This window comes from Sus scrofa, chromosome 2 (genome assembly GCF_054392235.1).
Source record: "Sus scrofa isolate SSC_HxYL_T2T_F1_AM1 chromosome 2, Sscrofa_HxYL_maternal_Yorkshire_Landrace_v2.0, whole genome shotgun sequence".
In the NCBI taxonomy this organism is placed as follows: Eukaryota; Metazoa; Chordata; class Mammalia; order Artiodactyla; family Suidae; genus Sus; species Sus scrofa.
This window is the reverse complement of record NC_139384.1, coordinates 68,097,744-68,121,598: the sequence shown is the minus strand read 5'-3', so window position 1 is coordinate 68,121,598 and position 23,855 is coordinate 68,097,744. Positions and strand designations below refer to the sequence as shown.

At 46.9% G+C, this 23,855-nt stretch overlaps 1 protein-coding gene across 2 annotated transcripts in view; it reads left to right on the top strand.

Annotated features, from left to right (window-relative positions):
- Nucleotides 1-5,165: 5,165 nt before the first annotated feature.
- UPF1 (UPF1 RNA helicase and ATPase) overlaps nucleotides 5,166-23,855 on the top strand; it is a 38,498-nt gene continuing 19,808 nt past the window's right edge. For both annotated transcript variants that reach the window (XM_021083471.2, XM_021083470.2), the window contains exons 1-3: nucleotides 5,166-5,674; nucleotides 20,238-20,380; nucleotides 22,239-22,328. In XM_021083471.2, the coding sequence (XP_020939130.1) occupies nucleotides 5,453-5,674; nucleotides 20,238-20,380; nucleotides 22,239-22,328 (455 nt within the window). In that variant the 5' untranslated portion in view covers nucleotides 5,166-5,452. The remainder of the gene's footprint in view (nucleotides 5,675-20,237; nucleotides 20,381-22,238; nucleotides 22,329-23,855) is intronic.

Below are 23,855 nucleotides of genomic sequence, written 5' to 3'. Positions count from 1 at the left end.
GCTTTGCTCCTAAGGGCTTATGCTGTGATTCACCTATGTGGGCTTCCAAAACCTCCAAACAGCATCTCTATCTGCCTCTGACACTCTGAGCACCATTGGATGTCCTGGATCTTACGGTCCAAGTGGCAGAACAGCTTAGCCAGAAGCCTGGACCTATTGCAGAGCCTTCTCTTGTTCTGGGCCCCACTCAAACCCAGCAATTTTTCAGGTCACTCAGTAAATGAGCCAGAGTAACACACCCAAGTGAGGAAAGGTACCTCCAAAATCCAAAGAGGACCCTAAGTATTCTCCCCCTCTCTTGGTGGCAGATGGGGCCAGATGTGACAACTTAGCCACCTCAACATGGCCTAAACCTCTGGATCCTTAGAAATGTCACTGAACTAGAAGGCATTTGATTTTTTTTTTTTTGGCTGCACCTATGGAAAGTTCCCAGGCCAGAGCTCAAACCCACACCACAGCAGTGACCTGAACCACTGCAGTGACAATGCCAAATCCTTAACCTGCTGCCCCCCAAGGGAACTCTAGCCCTACATTTTCGTTGGATTTCTTCCTAACCTCTGACATGAAAATATCTTACCAGTAAGTCCAGAATGGTTGCTACTTTTTGTTCACTAGGTCCAATCATCAAAATATCATCCATATACTGGACCAATGTGACATCGTGTAAAAGGGAAAGATGATTAAGTTTGCTGTGAACTAAATTATGACATATGGCTGGAGAGTTGATGTTCCCCTGAGGTAGGACAGTAAAGATGTATTGCTGGACTTGCCAGCTGAAAGCAAACTACTTCTGGTGGGTCTTAGACAAGGATTGAGAAAGAGGCATTTGCCAACTGTATCGCTGTATACCAGGTACCAAGAATGTGTTCATTTGCTCAAGAAATGAAACCACATCTGGTACGGCAGCTACAACCAGAGTTACCACCTGGTTAAGATTGTTTTTATTTATTTTTATATTTTAAAAATTATTTATTTATTTATTTATTTGGTCTTTTCTAGGGCCACTCCCGTGGCATATGGAGGTTCCCAGGCTAGGGGTCTAATTGGAGCTGTAGCTGCCGGGCCTACACCAGAGCCACAGCAGCGCAGGATCTGAGCCTCGTCTGCGACCCACACCGCAGTTCACGGCAACGCCAGATCCTTAACCCACTGAGCAAGGCCAGGGATCGAACCTGCAACCTCATGGTTCCTAGTCAGATTCACTAACCACTGCGCCACAACGGGAACTCCAAATTTATTTTTATTTTTATGACTGCACCTGCAGCAGGTGGAAGTTCCCAGGCCAGCGGTCAAATCAGAGCTGCAGCCTATGCCACAGCTACAGCAACACCAGATCCAAGCTGCATCTGCAGTCTATGCGCAGCTTGTGGCAACATGGGATCCGTAACCCACTGAGTGAGGCCAAGGACCGAACATGCCTCCTCATGGATTCTAATTGGGCTCTTAACCCGCTGAGCCACAATGGAACTCCTGGTTAAGCTTGTGATAATCCACTGTCATTGGCCAAGCTCCAGCTGTCCTCTGCACAGGCTAGATGGCAGAGTTGAATGGGGATATACATTCAACTGCATCTTTCAAGTCCTAGGTGGTGGCACCAATCTCTACAATCCCTCCAGGAATGCAGTATTGTTTTTGGTTTACTATTTTCTTAGGAAGAGACAGTTCTCTTTCAGCTGAACTTTTCCACCATAATAACCCTCACTCCAGCGTTAAGGAACAAATGTGAGGATTCTGCCAGCTGCTAAGTGTATCTATTCCAATTGCGGAATCTAGAACTGAGGAAATAACCACAGAATGGGTTCAGGGAACAACTGACCCACTGTGAGTGGGACCAGCTAAAACTCTGTTGATAACTTGACCTCCATAAGCCCCTATCCTGACTGGTGGATCACAGTGATATTTTGGGTCTTCTGGAATTAGTGCTGGTCCAGAGCCAGTGTCTAATAATCCCTGAAAGTTCTAATTATTTCCTTTTTCCCAGTGCATATGCACCTTGGTAAAGGACCATACGTCCCATTGGGGAAGACTGGGAGAAAGATAACATACCAATTTTTGCTAGTGTACCAGGGTCCTTCCTCAAAGGGTACCAGCATCCTCTTCATTAAAGAGGTTCTAGGTTTGTGAAATGCATCAAGTCTGAGAATTGATTGAAAGGACATGATGCAAGTTAGACTTTTGTTCACTTGACCTAGAACTTTTCTGTTTAAACAGATCAAATAAGAATTTAGTAGGCTCCCCATTTATTTCACTTTTAGGAACACTACAATCAACTAGCCAATGCCATAGGTCTCTGTGGGTTAGACTATTCTGATTGCTGCTTGACTCTGCTATCCATGATGATAACCACAACCATCTTGCCTTTGGTGGTTGGGTGCCATGACTTGGCCTGTGCCATCTCAAGTTTCAATTTCTGTGATTACATGTAGGTTTTCCAATTCAGTGGCAGCAATTACTGCTGTAAATTTTGATAGAGGGAGAGGGAGAGAGAGAGAGAGCAGAAGGAGAGACCACAGAACTCTTCTAGGAAGCTGGTGTTCCCCTCACGAATTTATTTCTCACAGTTGAAAGTTGTGTCCCCTGGACCCTCCCAGGATGGGTGAGAATGTCTTAAGTGAAAAATGCATTCTAACATTTCAATCTCTTTAAACCTTTAACTCCCTTCCTCTATAGTAAACCATAGTTACTATTGAATTGTTTATATCTCCTTCCAATTTATCATATTTTGCTTCATGTATTTTGGGGCTTTGTTGTTAGGTGTTTTCATGTTTATAATTGTTATTTCTTTCTGATAGATAAAAACTTTTATCCTTATATGATGTTCTTCGTCTCAAGTACAATTTTAGTCTTAACGTCTTTTGTTTTGTTTTGTTTTGTTTTTTTGGTCTTATGTCTTTTTAGGGCACCCATGGCATATGGAAGTTCCCAGGCTAGGGGTCCAATCGGAGCTTCAGCTGCCAGCCTATGCCACAATCACAGCAACACCAGATCTGGGCTCTGTCTGTGACCTACACCACAGCTCACAGTAACGCCAGATCCTTAACCCACTGAGTGAGGCCAGGGATCGAACCCACAATGTCACGGTTTCTAGTTGGATTCGTTTCTGCTGCACCACAATGGGAAGTCCTTAACATCGGTTTTATCTGGTATTATCATAGCTAATCCAGCTCTCTCTTGGTTACCATTTGCATGGAATATCTTTTCTATCCATTTACTTCCAACCTACTTGTCTTGGAATCTATAGCGAGTCTCCTGTAAGACAGCATAGTTGGATCACGATTTTTTAAAAAACAAATCAATTCTGACAACTTCTTCTTTTTTTTTTCTTTGTCTTTTTAGGACCACATCTGCAGCATATGGAAGTTCCCAGGCTAGGGGTCAAATTGGAGCTGTAGCTGTCAGCCTATACTACAGCCACAGCAATGTGGGATCCAAGCCGTGTCTGTGACCTACACCACAGTTCATGGCAATGCCTGATCCTTAACCCACGGAGCGAGGTCAGGGATTGAACCCGAGTCCTCATGGATACTAGTCAGGTTCGTTACTACCGAGCCACAATGGGAACTCCTTTTTTAAGTGGAGAGTTTAATCATTTACATTTAATAAATTACTCATAGGGACTTATTTCTGCCATTTATTTCTATATGTGGTATCTTTTCCCCCCAATTTCTCCTTTATTGCTTTCTTTTGTGTTAAATGGTTATGTTTTAGTTTATCACCCACAGTGCCATTTTGTCTTTTCTTGTGTGTGTCTTTTTAGGGCCGCACCTGCGCATATGGAGGTTCCCAGGCTAGTAGTCTAATCAGAGCTACAGCTGCTAGCCTACACCACAGCCACAGCAACGCGGGATCTGAGCCTCGTTTGAGACCTACACCACAGCTCATGGCAACGATGGATCCTTAACCACTGAGTGAGGCCAGGGATCGGACCCACAACCTCATAGTTCCTAGTCAGATTAGTTTCCACTGCGCCACGACAGGAACTCCCACAGTGCCATTTTGCGAATGTGAGTATATGTAGGAAATAAGAGGATATCCTTAGAAGTGGAATTGCTAGATCAAAGGCAGGGTAGGGCATGCATTTAAAACTCCGAGAGGGACCTCCCATCATGGCTCAGTGGTTAAGAAACCCAATCTAGCATCCATGAGGATGTGGGTTCCATTCCTGGCCTCGCTCAGTGGGTTAAGGATCTGGAATTGCCATCAGCTGTGGTATGGGTCACAGACATTCCTCAGATCAGGGCCGAAGTGGCGGCATATGGAGGTTCCCAGGCTATTGGTCAAATTGGAGCTACGGCTGCTGGCCTTTGCTGCAGCCACAGCAACTCCAGATTCAAGCCATGTCTGCAGCCTAGGCCACAGCTCACAGCAATGCCAGATCCTTAACCCACTGAGGAGGCCAGGGATCAAACTTGCATCCTCATTATTCCTAGTCAGATTTGTTTCCACTGAGCCACTACCGGCACTCCCCTCAGCCCATCTTAATGGTTATTATTTCCCTTTCCCAGCGGAGGAAATCCTAGGCTGAGACGTGAAATCATTTGCACAAAGTCACACAGCCAGTAGGTGGCCAGGTCTGGATTTCAAACCTGAGCAAGTGCTCCCAAGTGCTTTGTTATATACTGCCTCTGAATAATATTATAATTGTACAGAACTGCTGCAACCACCATTTCTGCGTGCTATGTGCTGTGCTAAGGGCTGTCCCCACTAATTTATTCAACAAATGCACACTGAGCAGCTACTATGTGCCAGGCATCCCCATTTTAAAGGTGAGGAAACAGGCCCAGGAAGATTCTCTAAAAGATGGGGACGCACCGCACCGTCCTCGACAAGCTTCCCCAGCTGGGTTCCACCTGTGTAAGGTATTCAGTTGGCGGTCAATTAACCCAAGACATTGTCGCCGCCCCTAAGGGCAAGGACCACCACATCTACACCATCCGCTGCCCAGGCGCCACGGAGGAGCGGTTGGAGCGAGACTAGCTTCTCGAGCCGCCGTCGGGAAGACGGTTGGAAGCCCCGCCTCCCGCGCTTGCGCGCTGCGCGTTCTGTCGGCCCACTCAGCTCCGGGAGTCCGGGCGCGGTAGGAGGCGTCCTCGAGGAGCGCGTTCGTCTGCGCCGGCGTCGGGCTCGCGCACGCGCACCTGCGGCGGCGTCGGGCTCGCGCACGCGCACGGCGGCGGCGGCGGTTCCTGCCGGGGGCTGCGAGGGCGGGCGGCTCCGAAGGAAGCGGTGGTACTGAGGGGCTCAGCGGCAGAGGCGGCGGCTCGGCGCGCGTGGCTCTCGACCCGGTTCGCACCGCGGCGGGCGTTTTGATCTTGTCCAGGAGCGCGGGCGCGGCGGCGGCGGCGGCGGCGGCGGCGGCGGCGGCTGCCCAAGACCTGCGGCCTAGGCCTCAGCGCAGCGGCGGGCTCGAGTGCGGCGCGGAGCCGGCCTGAGGGCCCTACGCGGCGGCACCATGAGCGTGGAGGCGTACGGGCCCAGCTCTCAGACGCTCACCTTCCTGGATACCGAGGAGGCCGAGCTCCTCGGCGCCGACACGCAGGGCTCCGAGTTCGAGTTTACCGACTTCACCCTCCCCAGCCAGACGCAGACGCCCCCCGGTGGTCCTGGAGGTGGAGGCGCTGGGGCCCCGGTCGGCGCGGGGCCGGGCGCGGCCGCCGGACAGCTCGACGCTCAGGTGAGCGGCACATGGCGGCGCCGGAAGATGGGGCCAGGCCTCGGCGGCCGGGAACCTGCCCTGGCTCCCCCTCCATCGGGGCAGAGGCTGATGTGCTCGTGTTTCAAACTCCAGTCGGGCCTGGAGTAACCTGGCGGGGTCTCTCCCATTCAGGACGTCCCCGGAGTAACCTGCCCCGGCTCCCGCTCTCCAGCCGGATCCAGGCAAACCTACCTCAAGTCCTGCTCTGGTTGCGTCCGGGTGATTTCAGGATCTCGTTCAGGCTAGGTCTTACGCGATCTGTCCCAAGTCCCCTTCCGGGTCTGTCTTTGGCCAAGTCGGGGATGACCTGTCCCCGAGTTCTCCAGCTGGGTCGGTGATCTGCTCCGGTCCCCTCCTCTGGCTGATCCGACCGCCCTGCCCCACCCCCTTACCTGTGGTCGGAACCTTCAGAGCACTCTCCCTTACCCCTCTTATGCCCACTGAGCGGCGGATTCAGATTTCCCTGGGCTCAGGGACGCTGGTGAGAGGAGGGTCGAGGCTCCCCCAGCAGAAACGGAACTTTTGCCTCCAGTCGTGAACCCCATACTCGTTGGCTTTTAAGATTATTCAGGAGGCAGTTTGCGTTTTGTTTTTCTTTCTGGCATTGCCTGTTGCTGAAACCGACCTGTTACGTAACTCCGCAGCCCTGCCTTGGAAAAGTTGGGTTTGAGTTTGTTCCTCCAACGGGGTAATAGTGGTGGGTTTTACTTAAATTGGTCTGCCACGTCAGAGACTTTTGTTCTTAATGATGTGAAGACTATTTTAAATTTGGGTTTGTGTTATGAGAAGTATTGGGCATACACTTCCTGGATCTGGGGCCCTGCCCTAGGGTGGGCAAGGGGGCTGGCTGTGGTCTTGAACTGGGCTCACTTGGGAATGTAGCCATCATCTTCTGAATCTCAGATTCCATTTCTTTGCCTGGTACCTCCTTTGATTTTATTTTCCTGAATTCTCAGCCGTGGAGGAGATATAGGGCTTGCCTTGTTGCAGGTGTCCCTTGACATGAGGACCCACCGTCAGATCTTGGGGAGCCAACCTGTCCTCAGCCAGAGTGAGCTTAGACCCTGTCCTGGGGAAGGGGGCTTACATTGTAGTTGGTTGAGTCACTCCCATGGGTAGACCACCCACTTGGACTTTCTCTTAGCCCCTAATAGAAGCAAAAAACATTTGACTCATTCTAACCTCAGATTCCTTAAAAATAGATGCTTGATGGGTGGGGGCATCAGGGAGAACAGGTGTGCATGTATGTATGTTTTTTCAGTTTTGTTTACATATGATGGGGGAAGTTAGAGGGGAAAGTTTGCATGGAGACATGAATGAGCCACCAGAGACTCTTGATAACACTTGTAGTTTCATACCTTGTAGATTTGTTCCCACAACTTTAAAATGGGGGTAACAGCTCTTATTTGGTTACCTTTAGACATATGTGAAATTGGACTTCTGTATGAACGGATAGACCTGATAGTGTTGTCTATAATTTGCGTCCACCATGTCCGGGAAGCTGAGGATAAAAATCTCTTGGTTGAGCAGTGTGTCATGACCTATGGTAGCTCAGGGTTGTGAAAGGTAATTGTTTTATTGCAAATCCTTTTTAAACTGTAGCCTATAAAACAGCAAACCTGGGCAGCTCCAAGTTGTAGTTTTGGTCCTTGGTTTCTGTTTTCGGTTAATTGTGGGGGCGTGTCCTCTTTTAGTTGCAATAATTGATTACTTTTCCTGCACCTGACCATTGAACTGTACTAAATAAGAGCATTAAAACACTCCACTGGAGGGAAACATTATAGTTGAACTCATTTGAATTCTGATGACATCAAAACGGTTTGTCCTTCCTTACTTTAACTCTGTAGCCTAACTTTGGATTTGTATTTTGGGGAGTAATATCCTTGGAGTCACAAGAGGAAGCTTTGGATTTGGGGGCAGGAGAGTCTGAATAGAACCAGAAAGTGGAAAAAAATTGAGTATCTCCTGTGCCAGTTGGAGGCATTGGCTGCCTACAACATTTGGGAAGATTTTCCTTATTTGTCTTCAGACTTGTCTGTGTAACCAGCTGTATGATGGGGCTTCTATTCTGAGTGCCTTTTGATTTTATCTTACTGGCTGAGTGGCTGTGAATTGTCACATGCTATGCATCCACTTTCATTTCACAGCTTTATTGAGATAGAGTTCATGTACCATATACTTCACCCATTCAAAGTGAGCAGTTCAGTGGTTTTAGTACATTCAGAGTTGCACAGCCACCACCACAGTTGATTTTATGACATTTGCATCACTGTAAAAAGAAATCCCACATCGCTTAGTCTGTCAGTCCTCCCTTCTCCAATTCCAAGCAACCGCTGTTTTTTCTCTCTGGATTTATCTCCTCGGTATGATTCCATATAAGTGGAATCATACAGTATGTGGTCTTTGGTTCTTTCATTGAGCCTGTTTTCAAGGTTCATTCATGTTGCATGTGCTCCATTCCTTTCGATGACTGAGTAATATTCCATAGATGGACAGACCACATTTTGTTTATCCTCTTACCTGTTGGTGGACATTTGGATTGTTTCCATTTTTAGCTGTTATGAAGAATGCAGCTGTGAACATCTGTGTACAAGTTTCTGTGTGGGTGTAAGCCTTCAGTGAAACTACTGGGTGGTCTGGAAACAACTGCATGTGGTTTTCAGGGCCTGCCAGACTGTTTTCCAATGTGTAGCCACTTTTGATATGTCTTGACTGCCAGTTTTGCACAGTTGGTTTTACCTGAAAGTTTGTTTAGGTAACACATGTGTGTCATGGCCAGGATGGGTGGGAGAATGGCAGGCCAAGCTGATGCCTGCTGAGTTCTGCATTGGCTCAAATAGCATTTGTTTTCTTGTTTATGAAATGAAATTGATATTTATCAAAGCCCTTGAGATCCTGGGATAAAAAGCACTGACATGGCCTTGCCAAGTGTCCTTAAAATAAAGGGGCAGTTATCTTTTGAGCCTTTGACCCTTTTGTAGCCCCTTCCCCTACCCCTCAAAGGGCAGGGAAAGGTAATTTCAGAAGTCCTTTGCATAATAGATGGTGTTCCAAACCTTCTGGTCTGCCTAGTTGGAATATTTATTCTTGATTGTTGCTATTATTGTATTTCCTCCAAACACTGGAATTATGGTGAAAATCTTAAGAGTTGAGAACACTACCAAACAAAAAAAGGAACATGCCATTGATACACACAGCAACATGGATACATTCCAAAATACACTGAATGGAAGTTCCCATCGTGGCGCAGTGGTTAACGAATCCAACTAGGAACCATGAGGTCGCGGGTTCGATCCCTGCCCTTGCTCAGTGGGTTAACGATCCGGCGTTGCTGTGAGCTGTGGTGTAGGTTGCAGACGCAGCTCGGATCCTGTGTTGCTGTGGCTCTGGCTTAGGCTGGTGGCTACAGCTCCGATTCGACCCCTAGCCTGGGAACCTCCATATGCCGTAGGAGCGGCCCAAAGAAATAGCAAAAAAGACAAAAAACAAAAACAAAAACAAAATACACTGAATGAAAGATGCACTCAAAATAAAAAGAGTATGTACTCTATGATTCTTTTGATATAAAACTCTAGAAAGTGCTGAGGTGACCTGTTTGGTTTTAAAAAGCACATCAGTGGTTGTGGGGAGGGGAAGAAAGGAGGGAGGAATGAGAAAAGCGGGAAGAGACTGGGGGTGATAGATGTGTTCATTATCTTGATCGATGGATTCACGGGTGTTTACATACATTGACGTGTGTCAATTTATAAGGTTGTAAAGAGTTGCTACCTAGTCTTCAGAACCTGGCTGCTTCAGAATTCATGGAAGGCTCTTCTGACATATCCTTGACTATCGAGGTAAACAGATCATCTTCTGCTTCCTGACCCTTACCTTGTGATAAGGAATGAGTTCCATACAGTCCTGGAGTTCCTAAAAATGGTGAGTTTAAAATTTGAGTGGGCCTTTTCTTTTGGTTTTGTGAACACTCAGTTAGTACAGCTGTGGCATAAGTACTGCTTTAAGAAAATTAAGAGATAAGATGCTGCTAACTTCATTGGAGCTCTGGCAAGTGTTCAGCTAGCCCTTTTTTTAAATTGGATTTCTGGGGTTTGGCTCCAAATGTTTAAGACTCTCCTAGTGATTAAGAGAAAGGGAGTTCCATGTCGGTTAGTGCAGAATAAGTGAAATAACTTCTAATTGTATTTACGAAGTTAATTTCTTTACCCAGATTTGGCATGATGGGGGAAAAGTTAACACTAATACCATACCAATATTAACAGAAGAACAAAGTTCAATCAGTCTAGCTCCCATAATCAAAAAAGAGATATCTTTCTAACAGCTTTACTGAGATATGATGTTGTACCAGAGAGTTCTTGTTTTTGTGTTCAGTTCTGAGTGTGTGGTTTGTTGTTTTGTTTTTTTTTAAAGTAAATTTCCTGGACTCTGCAACCATCAGGATAGTCACTTACTATCTGATTTCTCTTATATGCCACCTTTCCTTTCCTCTTCTGTATTTGTCGTGCTAATCTTGGTGGTCTCTTGTTAAAGCTCTAATGTGGGGAAATGGATGACCCCTTGCTTAGCCACTCCTGGTCACACATTAGGGAGCGCTGCCACCTATGTACCTGGTTCTGTACTGGGCTTCAGAGACAGGACCTGAAGCCTGGCCACAATGCTCAGAGGGTGAGCCTGAGAGCTCTCATGTGTCTGTTCACATTTCCTTTCGTCCGCTCCACACTGACTCTCAGGCTGTCAGTACCATCCTCCTCTCCGTACTTCTGCTTCCCTGTCTTGCTGTGCTCCCAGAGGGCTGGGCGTCGAAGTGAGTCCATTGCCAACTGCAGCTGCTTTGTTAGAAATGGTAGGTTCGGCCCAGTCTGCATTTGACCCTAGGCACAGTGAGTGCCTTGAAGAGGGAATGGTCTGCCCTGCAAAGGGAAAGCCTTTGTGAGTGGTGGTCCTTGAGTTGTTCAGGAAGGTGCATCCACTGGGTGGAGGGAATAGACAGAGGGCTTGGCATGGAAGAATAATGGGTGTTGGCAAGGGCCTGTGTCCACGCCAAGGGGCTCGGGCTGGATCCTGAAGCCTGGTGTTGCTGCTGACTGGTGCTGTGACCTCATCTTGAAAGGAAAGGCCCTTAGATGCAAAGAGAGGTGCCAGAGTGTAGAGAGCTTGGGCAGAGAGCACTGGGGTCAAATGTATGCCTTTGCATGCGAGTGCGTGTGTACTACCACAGTACCAGGTGGCCACAGTGGCCACTTCTCCTCAGCACATATTTGTTATGGCCTGGGTACCCCATTGTCCCCAAGTATGCATGACTCCCCTAGAGTTCCTGTCCATGGTGATTTTCATTAGTTTGCAGGATCCCTCCCCCCACCCACAGGCTGAGGCAGGGCTCCCTTCTTGTGGAAGGTATGAGCGAGGATGGTGCTGGTTTTGGAGGAGCTGCCCTGAGAGCCAGGTGAGAGGCCTTGCAGGCGGGAGAGGCCTCACCAGGAAACTGGTAGCTGAGCTATGCACTTGTAGTTCTTTGTCACACCTGTGGATAGTACTTTCCTGTCTACCGTAGTGCTCAGCTGCCAGGGATGACAGTCAGCATGGAGAGGTGGCTTTTCTCATCCTGGACAAAAGGCATTTGGTCAGAGTTGTGCTGGTCTTTCAAGTACATGGCTCTACAGAGCTAACACTGATTCCAGGAAGCCACCTTGACCATCCATAGCGTGTAAAAATGTTTATTATGAAGTCTTTCATATATAAGTAAATAAAGCAAACCCTGCCCATCAGTCTTTTTGATGATTGTGAAGATTTTTCTTTCTTCCTTTTTTCTTTTTCTTCACTGAAGTGTTTTAAAGCAAATTCAACTCATCGTTTCATTCTTCTGAGGTTGAGTCATATGAATTAGTGCCACGCAACCATTTTTGACCTATAATATTTAGCATGCATTTCTAAAACATAAAAAGGGCATCTCTCCTTCATAGCCACACTGCTCTTGTCAGCTGAACAGCACCAAGAGTAATTTTCCAGGATCATCTAATACGTGGGGCTTCCCTTTCTCTACAATCAGATTATTTACCTGGTCTAGACCCCTGTGCGATCTAGCGTTAATGCGATTGTCATGTCTCCAGCCCAGATCTAGGCAGCCCCTCCCTCTTCTCTTGTGTGTTCATGCCGTTGAGCCAGGATTCAGTCCAGGTCATTGTCCTTTGAGGTGTCCTGCCTTCTGGACTGAACCTCTTCTCACATTCTGGCTTCTCCCTGCAGGCATGGGTGAATTCCATCTGAGTTCCTTTAAGGGTGTCCGATCCCAAAGCTGGGCAGACAGGGGCAACCCAAGATGAGCTACAGACACCCTGGACAGGTTGAGGATACCCTTGAGCATTGAAACGCACTGTAGGAGTAGACCCAGCATGTGACTGAAAGGGGGGCAAGTGGGGCTCCTTTAATCCAGAGCCCAGGGACCTCTGTGATGAGTGGGACCATGTGCTGTAGGTCAAATATAGTCAAATCTCAACAGTTTCTTGTGGTTAAAACTAATGGACCAAAGAAGGCTAAGAGAGGAGTTCCCGTTGTGGCTCAGTGGTTAACGAATCTGACTAGGAACCATGAGGTTGTGCGTTCGATCCCTGGCCTTGTTCAGTGGGTTAAGGATCTGGCGTTGCTGTGAGCTGTGGTAGAGGTTGCAGGTGTGGCTCAGATCCAGCGTTGCTGTGGCTCTGGTGTAGGCTGACGGCTACAGCTCCGATTAGACCCCTATCCTGGGAACCTCCACATGGTGCGGGAGCGGCAAAAAGACAAAAAAAGACAAAAAAAAAAAAAAAAGGAAGGCTAAGAGACATCACAAGTAATGTGTAGTTGTTAACTGGTTCTTGGATTTTAATAACTATAAAGGACGTTATTAGGAGGTTGGGGAAATGTGCCTATGCGTATTAGGTGGCAGTATTATATCAGCATTATTCTTGAGTGTAATGCTTGTAATGTGGTTATGTGGAGAAAGCCCTTGTCCTGAGACCTGTGATTCTGAAGTGGATCAGGAAAATGAAAGTGTGTACGTGCAGAGCAAAAGAGGGAGAGGGCAAGCTTAGCAAAATGTAGCGGCTGGTAAATCCAGGTGGTGGATGTGTGTGATGTTCATTCTCTGTAGTTTTGAAACTTTCCAAAGTTGAGGGAGACTGGTCTTTTCCTGAGGCAGAGCGCAGAGACCCTATAGCTCCTCTTTGTTTCAGGTCACTTGAAAGAAAGGCGATTTCTCACTCGTTTTTATTTAAACCTTGGAATAAAAGAACAAATGATGAGTCATTTTATATCCCAACCTTTATTTTTTAGATGAGAAGATGTATTCATTCAGCCAACACTATGAGAGCCTCCTGGGTTGTGGGCTCAGTTCTAGGTGCTAGGGTCCTAGTTGGGAGTAGGACAGGTACAGTCGGCCTCCCTGAGGCCCCTTAGATGAGGTCAGGGGAGGCGCCCTGTGGACCGAGACTGAAGGACCAGGAGCCATCTGTGCAGAAGCCAAGGGGACAGTATGTGCCAAGGCCCTATGGCATCAACAGAGTCGGGTTGAGGGGCAGAAAGGTCTATTTTATGCTGAGTGGTACAACACTTAGGAGACTTGGGGTAAAAATTTTGTGGTCTAAAAGTTCTTACCAGCACATTTAGTGGCAGTTTTTTCAATTGATGTGCTTTTCATCTGTGGGCATGAAGTAACCTCTTCCTCCTGCCCTGATGTGCACAGTCTGAGTTCTGCAGTGGGTCATAAGAAACTCTCTGGGCAGAAAACTTCTGCAAGACCTTGATCAGCTCAGCAGCTCATAGATGGACTTCAGTAGTGAGTGTCCAGAGCAGAGGTGGAGAGGGTACTGCTTCCCTGGCTTTCTAGACCCAGTAACGTGGTGCCTGTGGATGGGGTCAGGTAGCCCCAGGATGCAGGGAGGCCTTTTCCCTCTTGAGCCCAGCAGGTCCCAGGGATCCTGGCTGGAGGTGATAAATCGATAACCTCAGTCCTGTGCCAGACAAGGACCCTCCTCTCCTTCTTCCATCATGTCACTTGTCTTGGGTTGTGGTCCTTCTCTGTGCCAGGTACTCTTTAATGCTTTAACTCATTTTAGTTTCTAAGGTCAAATGTGTTTTTGAAGTTAATGTTTATCATAAAACTTTCCAGAGAGTAGAAGGAGAAGCTAAGAACCCAGCTAATGGAGTTTTGTGTTGTAATCAGGTCACAGCTGGGCAGGAGTAGGGCTGGGTGGGGGTTCAATATGAACACGTGCATGTGGTGTACACACATGCTTGTGAGGAGGGACACACCCACTCTCCCCAGCCACACAGCTGGAGGGCCTACTGGGCCTCAGAGGATCTGGGCTCCTCTCTCCGGCCTCCCTGCCTTGCCTGGTGGTGAGGGAGTGTTCATCTGACTTTGTGTCCATACTGTGTTGTCTCTAAGAGTTCCTAGAGCGCACTTATACCTCTTCCTCCTTACAAGCCTGAAGGAGTGTGTGTGGTGCAGAAAGGGTTGCCACATGGCTAGTTAGGCTCTGTTAAGAGCCTCACACATTCCTCTCTCAGTAAGGCAAAGTGTAGGATCTGAGGCCTTGGACGAAGCAGGAGTGGGCAGAGTGAGGGCATCTGGTGGCACACAGGTTTCTGAGTTACTCCATATATTAATTTTCATGTTTCAGGAAAGCAAAGATGCACACATCACTGAGAATATTTCTTTATACATAAAAGCTTATGCAACCTGATGAGACATTTTTAGGAGTTCTACACTAGAAGTTGGCAAACATTTTCTTTCCTCCCTCCCTCCCTCACTTCCTTCCTTCCTTCCTTCCTTCCTTCGTTCCCTTCCCCCACTCCCACCTTTTTAGGGCCACACCTGCAGCACACGGAAGTTCCCAGGCTAGGAGTCAAATCAGAGCTGCAGCTGCTGGCCTACACCACAGCCACAGCAACACCAGATCCAGGCCCTATCTGTGATCTGCGTCACAGCTCACGGTAACGCCGGATCCATAACCCACTGAGAGAGGCCAGGGTTTGAACCTGCATATTTGTGGTTACTAGTCAGATTTGTAACCCACTGAGCCACAATGGGAACTCCCTTTAATTAACCATTTTTTAAAATTAGAGTGTAGTTAGTTATTGTGTTAGTTTCAGGTTTATAGCAAAACGATTCAATTATATTTATATATAATTAGATATACACATAAATTTTTTAGATTCTTTTCCATTATAGATTACTATAAGATAATATAGTTTCCTGTGCTATATAGCAGATTCCTGTTTATCTGGTTTTGTTTATTTGTTTTCTTTTTTTAGGGCCACACCCATGGCATATGGAGGTTCCCAGGCTAGGGGTCCAATCCGAGCTACAGCTGCCAGCCTACACCACAGCCACAGCAATGTGGGATCCAAGATGCATCTTTGACCTATACCACAGCTCACAGCAACGCCAGATTCTTAACCCACTGAATGAGGCCAGAGTTTGAACCCACAACCACCCACAACCTCTTGGTTTCTAGTTGGATTCCTTTCCGCTGGGCCATGATGGAAATTCCCCTGTTTATGTTTTAAACATAGCAGTGTGTATGCTATGTATAAAGTTGATAATTAATCCCAAACTCCTGATTAACCCTCACCCACCCCTCTATGGCCCTTTGATAACCATAAGTTTGTTTTCTGTGTCATTGAGGTTTTTTTTTTAATTTGTTGAATTGATTTTTATTTTTATTTTTTTCATATAATTCTTTCCTAATTTTTTTATTTTTTGCTTTTTTAAATGATTTTTATTTTTTCCATTATAGTTGGTTTACAGTGTTCTGTCAGTTTCTACTGTACAGCAAAGTGACCCAGTCATACACATTCTTTTTCTCACATTATCTTTTGTCATGTTCCATCACAAGTGACTAGACGTAGTTCCTTGTGCTATACAGCAGAATGAGTTTTATTTCTGTTTTGTAAACAAGTTCATTTGTTATCATTTCTTTAGATTCCACTTGTAAGCAATATCATATGACATTAGTCTTTATCTGTCTGACTTACTTCACTTAATATGATACTATAGGTCCATTCATGTTGCTCCAGATGGCATCATTTCATTCTTTTTGTGGCTGAGTAGTATTCCATCGTATACATATACTGTATCTTTATTCATCTCTTGGTAGACATTTGCGTTTCTTTCATATCTTGACTGTTGTAAATAGTACTGCTATGAAAATTAAGGTGCATGTATCTTTTGAAATTGGAGTTTTCTCCTGATGTATGCCCAGGAGTGGGATTGTGAGATCATGGGGTGGGGGGTGGTTGGCCACACCTGTGGTGTGTGAAAGTTCCTGGGCCAGCAATCGAACCTGCACCACTGCTATGACATTGCCGGACCCTTAGCCCACTGAGCCACAAGGGAACTGTCTATTTTTGGTTTTTTAAGGAACCTCCATATTCTCCATAGTGGTGGCAACAATTTACATTCCCACCAACAGTACAGGAGGGTTCATTTTTCTTCACACCCTCTCCAGCATTTATTATTTGTAGACTTTTTAATTTTTTTCTGTACTGGTGGCGTATGGAACTTCCTGGGTCATCAAACCCGTGCCACTACGGAGACAATACCAGATCCTTAACCCACTGTACCACAGTGAGAACTCCTATTTGTAGACTTTTTAATCATGGGCATTCTGACTGATGTGAGATGATACCTCATCGTAATTTTGAGTTGCATTTCTCTAATAATTAGAGATATTGAGCATCTTTTCATGTCCCTGTTGGCCACCTATATGTCTTCTTTGGAGAAATGTCAGCAAGCATTTTCTCTCTCTCTCTCTTTTTTTTAGGGCTGAACCTGCAGCATATGGAAGGTCTCAGGCTAGGAGTCGAATCAGAGCTCCAGCTGCCGGCCTACACCACAGCCATGGTAACACGGGATCCGGGCCTTGTCTGCGACCTACACCACAGCTCTCGGCAACACCGGATCCTTAACTCACTGAGCGAGGCTGGGGATTGAACCTGTGTCCTCATGTATCCTAGTCAGGTTCTTATCCTGAGCCATAATGGGAACTCTGGCAAGCATTTTCTCCTCTCCCCTCTGCTATCTTTAATGGCTGTACCCATGACATATAGAAGGTCCTGAGTGAGGGATTGAATCTGAGCCTGTGCCTGGCTGGGGATTGAATCTGTGCTTCCACAGTGACACAAGCTGCTGCAGTTGGATTCTTCACCTACTGCAGCACAGTGGGAACTCCATGGCAAGCATTTTCTAAAACGTTCTAGGTAGTAAATGTTTCAAGGCTTTGTGGGACAAGAAGCAAATACCTATTATTAGGTATTTAATCCAACCATTTAAAAACATAAATACCATTCTGAGCTCAGGATTGTGGCCCACATCCTCTTAGCTATCTCCTATAGCATGATCTGTATGGTTCTTTCACTGCCATGAAGTGAAATCCAGGTACTATAACCTGGTCACACACTTGCAGAAAATTAATACATGTGTGCCTCGGGAGTCACACTGAGAGATGCACTGCTCCTTGTTGGCATTGTCACCCCAGCAGTGCCACTGCACATGTCAGAAGAGTTGCCAGATGGAGAGATGACTTTTTGAAACAGTAACCTGCTATCAGAATTTCAGAGCACAGCAAAAAATTTAACAACCTGATTGAAAATGGGCAAAGCATTTAAATAGACTTTTCTCCAAAGAAGATATACAAATGGCCAACAAGCACATGAAAAGATACTCACCATCATAATAATCCAAGAAATGCAGATTAGAACCACAGTGGGATATCACCTCATACCATTAGGATGGCTTCTATCAAAAACAGACAAATAACAAGTATTTTCACACTTGTTAAAGGATGTGGAGAAATTAGCACTCTACCGCCCACCCACGTGCACTACTGATGGGAATGTAGAATGTTATAGCTGCTGTGGAAAAGAGTGTGGCAGTTCCTCAAAAAGTTAAACAGAATAACTATATGAACCAGCAGCTCCAACTCTGGATATATACCCTAAAGAATTGAAAACAGGAACTTGAGGAGTTCCCATCGTGGTGCAGTGGTTAACGAATCTGACTAGGAACCATGAGGTTGCTGGTTTGATCCCTGGCCTCGCTCAGTGGGTTCATGATCTGGCGTTGCTGTGAGCTGTGGTGTAGGTCGCAGACGTGGCTTGGATCCTGCATTGCTGTGGCTGTGGCATAGGCCGGCGCTACAGCTCCGATTAGACCCCTAGCCTGGGAACCTCCATATGTCATGGGAGTGGTCCTAGAAAAGGCAAAAAAAGACAAAAAAAAAAAAAAAAGAAAGAAAGAAAGAAAGAAAAAGAAAACAGGAACTTGAAGAGATTTTCACTCCATGTTCATAGCAGCGTCAGTCACAGCAGCCAAAAGGTAGAAGCAACCCAAGTGTTCATTGACAGATGAATGGATAAACAAAATGTTGCATGTCCATACAATGGAATATTATTCAGCCTTAAAAAGGACATTTTGACACATACTGTAACACGGATAGACCTTGAGGGCATTATTCTAGGTTAATTCAGCCAGCCATAAAGGACAAATACTCTACAGTTCCACTTATATGAGATCCCTGGATGTAGTCAGATTTATGGATAGAAAAAGTATAATGGAGATTGCCAGGGGCTGAGGAAGGGGGAATGGACAGAGTTTCGGTTTGGGATGAGAAAGTTCTGAAGATGGATAGTAGTAGTGGTTGTACAACCATGTGAATGTACTTAATGCCACAGAACCACCTACAATTTTTTAAACAAGGAGATCAGGGAGTTCCTGTTGAGGCTCAGTGGGTTAGGAACCCGACATCGTGTCTGTGAAGATGCAGTCTTGCTCGGCAGGTTGCAGATACGACTTGGATTTGGCATTGCTGTGGCTGTGGTGTAGGCTGGCATCTGCAGCTTGGATTTTGACCCCTATCCTGGGAACTTCCTTATGCTGTGGGTGTGGCCCTAAAAAGAAGGGTGAGGGGAGGTATCCCCCAAAAGGTGCTTGGGGTGATGTTAATAATATTATCTTTGTTACATCTAAACCTAAAAGTTAGTGTTGATTTTTTCTTTTCTTTTTAGGGCCACACCCATGGCAAATGGAGGTTCCCAGGCCAGGGGTTGAATTGGAGCTGTAGCCGTTGGCCTAGACCACAGCCACAGCAACGAGGGATCTGAGCTCGTTCTTTGACCTAACCCTGACCCACTGAACAAGGCCAGGGATCGAACCTGCATTCTCAGGGATACTAGTCAGATTTGTTTCCACTTAGACACAACGGGAACTCCTGATTTTTCATTTTTGAGAAAAAAAATTTTTTTTCCCCGAAAGGATAGTCTTCTTGTGTTTAATCTGGTCATCACCTTCTGAAAAAAGTATATCAAAGTGGTGGCAGCCACTGTGAAATGGGGTTCTGGTCTGACTGAGACCATTATAAAACAGATGGATTTTGGCCTTCTAGACAACCCAAGCGCATCTTCGCAGTTTCTGGTTGCCCTCTTTAGGCGCTGCATTGTCCTTCGGCTCATATAGGTGACTGGAGCAGTGGACAGGGACTGGCCTGAACCAGCCACATGGTGTGGCTTGGGTGTGGCTTGGGTTCCCGGGCTCTTCTTGGTAGGGGCTATGCATGGGAGCCAGGCCAGTGTCTGATCACATCTCACATCTCAGAGAAACTGGTGCCTCCCCTGTGGCTCCTTTCATTCCTCGCCATCCTTCATCATGCAGTGCTTCTGCTGCCTGACCCCACCTTGCCTTGGATGGGCTATGGGGGCGATGATGGCAACCATTGACTGCCATCTGAGGTACAGCTCCTGGATGGCAACGTTAGGAGCACCTGTTCCCTTCAGACAAGCTGAGTCTGTGGGCCCAGGAATGAATGTTTGAGCTCAGCAGAAGTGCCTCTGAAATTCACCACTTAGTTATCCAAAGTTGCCTATTGGTATGTTTTTGCTGTTATAACATATAAAAGGTAGTACATTTATTAAGATTATATCCTGAATTTGGAAGGTGATCCTAACATTCAATTTCTAATTCATCATTAAGAAAGGCTGCCTTCTGGAGAGGGGAACTGACAGTGAGGGAAGTCACAGAGTAATGAGAGAACTGCATTCCCATATCTGCAGGAGTCACAACTTTTTCTTCTGGTGCTTAGGCTTTGGAAGGACCCTCCACTGTGGTGGGATTCCAGGCCCTCTTGTCTGACATTGTGCAGCTGTCTCCAGGGGGACCATAACTGGTTTGTAAAAAGTCATCTTGCTCCTTGTAGCCCTTGGCTGTGGGAACGGAGGGTTTTCCTCAGCATCCTGGCTGTGGTTGTGGTTCTGTGGCCAAATGAGGCTGGGCCTGGCTGTGCAGCAGGCAGGATGACCTCAGTCACCCATGCCGTTTTTGGCCAGGTAGGTTTGATGGGGAAGAGGGGAGTGTGAAAAGTCAAAAGCAGAAGAAGCTGAACTGTCTCAAAGTGAAGAGCTGGCCAGTTTCATGGGAGGGTTTCCGTGAAAGTGGCTGCTCATGGGAAAAGCCATGTGCCTGGGCTGAGGCCCAGAAGCTGCAGTGTTTCATAGTGATGCTGCCATTCTGCTGTAGGTCGGTGGACCTGAGGGCATCCTCCAGAATGGGGCTGTGGATGACAGCGTGGCCAAGACCAGCCAGTTGTTGGCTGAGTTGAACTTTGAAGAGGATGAAGAGGATACTTATTACACGAAGGATCTCCCCGTGCATGCCTGCAGGTAAGTGTGTTCAGCAGAGGGGAGACTCATCTCCCAGAGCGCCCGTGTTCCACGTGCATTTGCTGATTTTACAGAGACCCATTTAAGACCGTGGACTGTGACGCTTGGAAACACTGTCCTTGGGACTAAGGAGGTTGCTCAGGCCCTGGTACATGCAGAAGTCCCTGTTACTGGGCAAGGATTAGCATCCTCTGTCACCCCTGATTTCTCCCAGCTGGAGGGGAAAAGTTTCCCCTTTTTGCTTTCTTTAGGCCCTGGGGCTGTTCTCTAGTACCTGCCCTAGTACCACTAATTATCAGAACTCATTGCATGAGCATTTAGGCCTAGAGTATAAATAGAGCAGCTAAGATTTCTCTTACAAAGAGGTTACTGTAAGAGTCTTTAAAATATCTGCCTCCCTGATGTGTTCAAGATTCCTGAAAAATTGGAAGCGAATAGTCAGTGGATAGACCTGCTTATTGACCAAATTTGGAATTCTCATCTAGAGGAGGACCCATCCCTTATGTTTGGACTTAATCTTGCTTTTTTGTTACACACATATGAGGAAATTGAGACCAAAAGAGGTGAAATGATCTTGCTCAGGGCACTCCGCCAGTCAGGGCAGTGGGCCTAGGCCTCTGCTCAGCTCCGCCCATCCCATGGGCATGCTGCCCCTCCAGGGTCTTCATCCACCATGGAACACAGCACTGTCCTTTCCCTATTTGGTGGACAGACTTTTTTACTTTATGTTGGCTCTTTGTTTACATTGACAAATGTTTTTACATATGTATTAGTGTATCTCTTATATATGAAGATACCTGTGACATGGTCCTGGAGAAGCTCTAGGTGGTTAAAATCTGCATACCCCCTCCCCCTTCTGCCATCCCCGTGAAGTGGAGCCAGGAGTGTCCCTTTGATGTGAGGTGTTGGGAAGGTTCTTGGCCAGAGCACATTCTGGTTTGGGACTGGGTTTTGGCTTCATCTACATACAGAACTCTGTGGAGAGCCAGTGTTTCTGTTTTTGGTGTGTTGATTTTTCAGAAAAGGGAGTCCAGGAGTTCCCGTCGTGGCGCAGTGGTTAACCAGTCTGACTAGGAACCATGGGGTTGCGGGTTCAGTCCCTGCCCTTGCTCAGTGGGTTAACGTTCCTGCGCTTCCGTGAGCTGTGGTGTAGGTTGCAGACGTGGCTCGGATCCTGCGTTGCTGTGGCTCTGGCTAGTTCCAGTGGCTACAGCTCCAATTCGACCCCTAGCCTGGGAACCTCCATATGCTGCGGGAGTGGCCCAAAGAAATAGCAAAAAAAAAGACAAAAAAAAAAAAAAAAAGAAAAGGGAGTCCAGGGGGCTTTCCCGAGGTCAGTCCACACCCCAGGACCCTCTGCTGCTGGGTTGAGCTGAGTGTTCCTAGGAGCATGGCGCCCTCTGCCGGAGTGTGGAAGGCACTGTAAACGAAGCATGGTCTCAGCGTTTCTTCTGTGCCCCTAGAGCTAGGGATGCTGAGTTCCCCGCTTAAAAGTCACAGTTCCTAAAATTCGAGGCCAAGGGGAGCAACTAGGTCACCTTGGGGGTGTTAGGCCTCCATTATTGGGCTCACCTGGCACCTTGCACAGCTCTTGCACCGGCACCTGGCAGGGGCTTTGCTGCCTGCCGGGGTGTCTCTGAGGAGTCTATGCAGCACCCCAACCCCTTCCTTGCATTCAGCAGGGTCAGGAAGCTTCTGCAAGTTAACTGATTGGATTTTGTTAGTGGGATTGTTGGGTTTGAGTATGTATTTAATGAAAAACTTAAAAATGTTGTAAGAGGAAAGAATTTTACATCCTGCCAAATTAAAACCAGAGAGCGATCTCCAGCTTTAACTGTTGATGTTTTGACTTTTTTAGTTACTGCGGAATACACGATCCTGCTTGCGTGGTTTACTGTAATACTAGCAAGAAGTGGTTCTGTAATGGACGTGGAAATACTTCTGGCAGGTAGATAATCAAACCGAGCATGTGTCTTTAATCAGTGCTGTGCTCAGATTTGTGTGTAAATTATGGAAATGTTGAAGCAAAGCACAATATAAAATCACGCTAACAAACCTGGTTTTTTCCCCTCCTCTGTGACCGGTTTAACTTGAAACAGATGGTGGTGTGTGAATGCTTTAATGTATTTACCCTTGATTTATTCTCTGCGGTTCTTTTTATTATGCAAGTAGGGTTGGCTTAATTCTCGTTCCCAGTTTTTATTTATATTTTTCTGCAAGATGAGCTCCTGGCATGCCTATTCATCTTCATTACTGGGTGCCTGGGGAGGATGTTCCCAAGACACTAATGGGCATCCATGGGAGCCGCTTCCTGAGGAGGCTCCCTCTGGCCTTAGCTCATCGGAGCAGTCCTGAGGCTAATATGGGCCAGATCCTGAATCATCAGATTAAATTAAGTTCACTTGACCGTTGACTCTGGGCTTCCCTTCCTGCTGTTGATCAGCAGCAGCTGTGACTGGGTCCCTTGTTTTGTGTTTGGGGTGAGACCAGCATTGTGCGGGTACTCGGACTCCAGGGGAGAGTCCGTTTGTCTAAGCTCAAGTGGGACTCCTCAGCCCCCACTGCTGACATGGGTCTGGCCCTAGTGGCTCCTTCAGGGTTGCCATGATATGCAGCGACTCATTCCATTGCCGTAGAGAAGCAAAGCAGAATATCTTTGGGACAAGGCTCCAAATTGCCAGCAAGAGTCATCTTTGGAGTTCCCGTCGTGTCTCAGCAGTAATGAACCTGACTAGTATCCATGAGGATGAGGGTTTGATTCCTGGACTCAGTCAGTCAGTTAAGGATCTGGCATTGTCATGAGCTGTGCTTTATGTCACAGACACAGTTTGGATCCCGAGTTGCTGTGGCATAGGCTGGTAGCTGCAGCTTCAATTCAACCCCTAGCTTGGGAACCTCCATATGCCTCGGGGAAAGGGAAGGTGTCACCTTCCTCTGAGGTTCGTGTTTTAGAGAAATAAAGTGACCGAATTCATAGGCAGGTTTATTTGTACAGAGCCCCTACTCTTCCTGTGCTTTGGCAGCTGTGGACCAGGGTTCACCATCATGTGGCCTGAGGACACAGGATAGTCAGATCTTGTGCCACCTTGGAGTTAGTGGTGGGGTTCTGAGTGAAGCAAGAAAGGGGGCTGGTTTTCTTTAGAGATTGGAAAGGAAGAGCATCTTCACAGTAATCAGAAGAGACTGGCATCCTGTCTTCTGAATGTTCTGGGTAATGTAAGTGTGACTCTGTTTGCGTTAGTTCCTCTTCTGCAGGAAAAGCAATTAAATAAAACTTGTCTTAGCTGGCAACCCCAGCTTCCGGTCAGCAGAGCCAAAATCAAGGAAGTGAGCAAGGGGCCTCTAAGGGAAAACCCTCAGTCAACCAGTATTGTGTATTCTGTGCAAGGTCAGATTGTGAGGGTGAAGGGGTAGCCACTCGTCCTCAGGAAGCTTCCAGTGTAATGGGGTGAGGTGAGCATAGAAAAACAGGAGA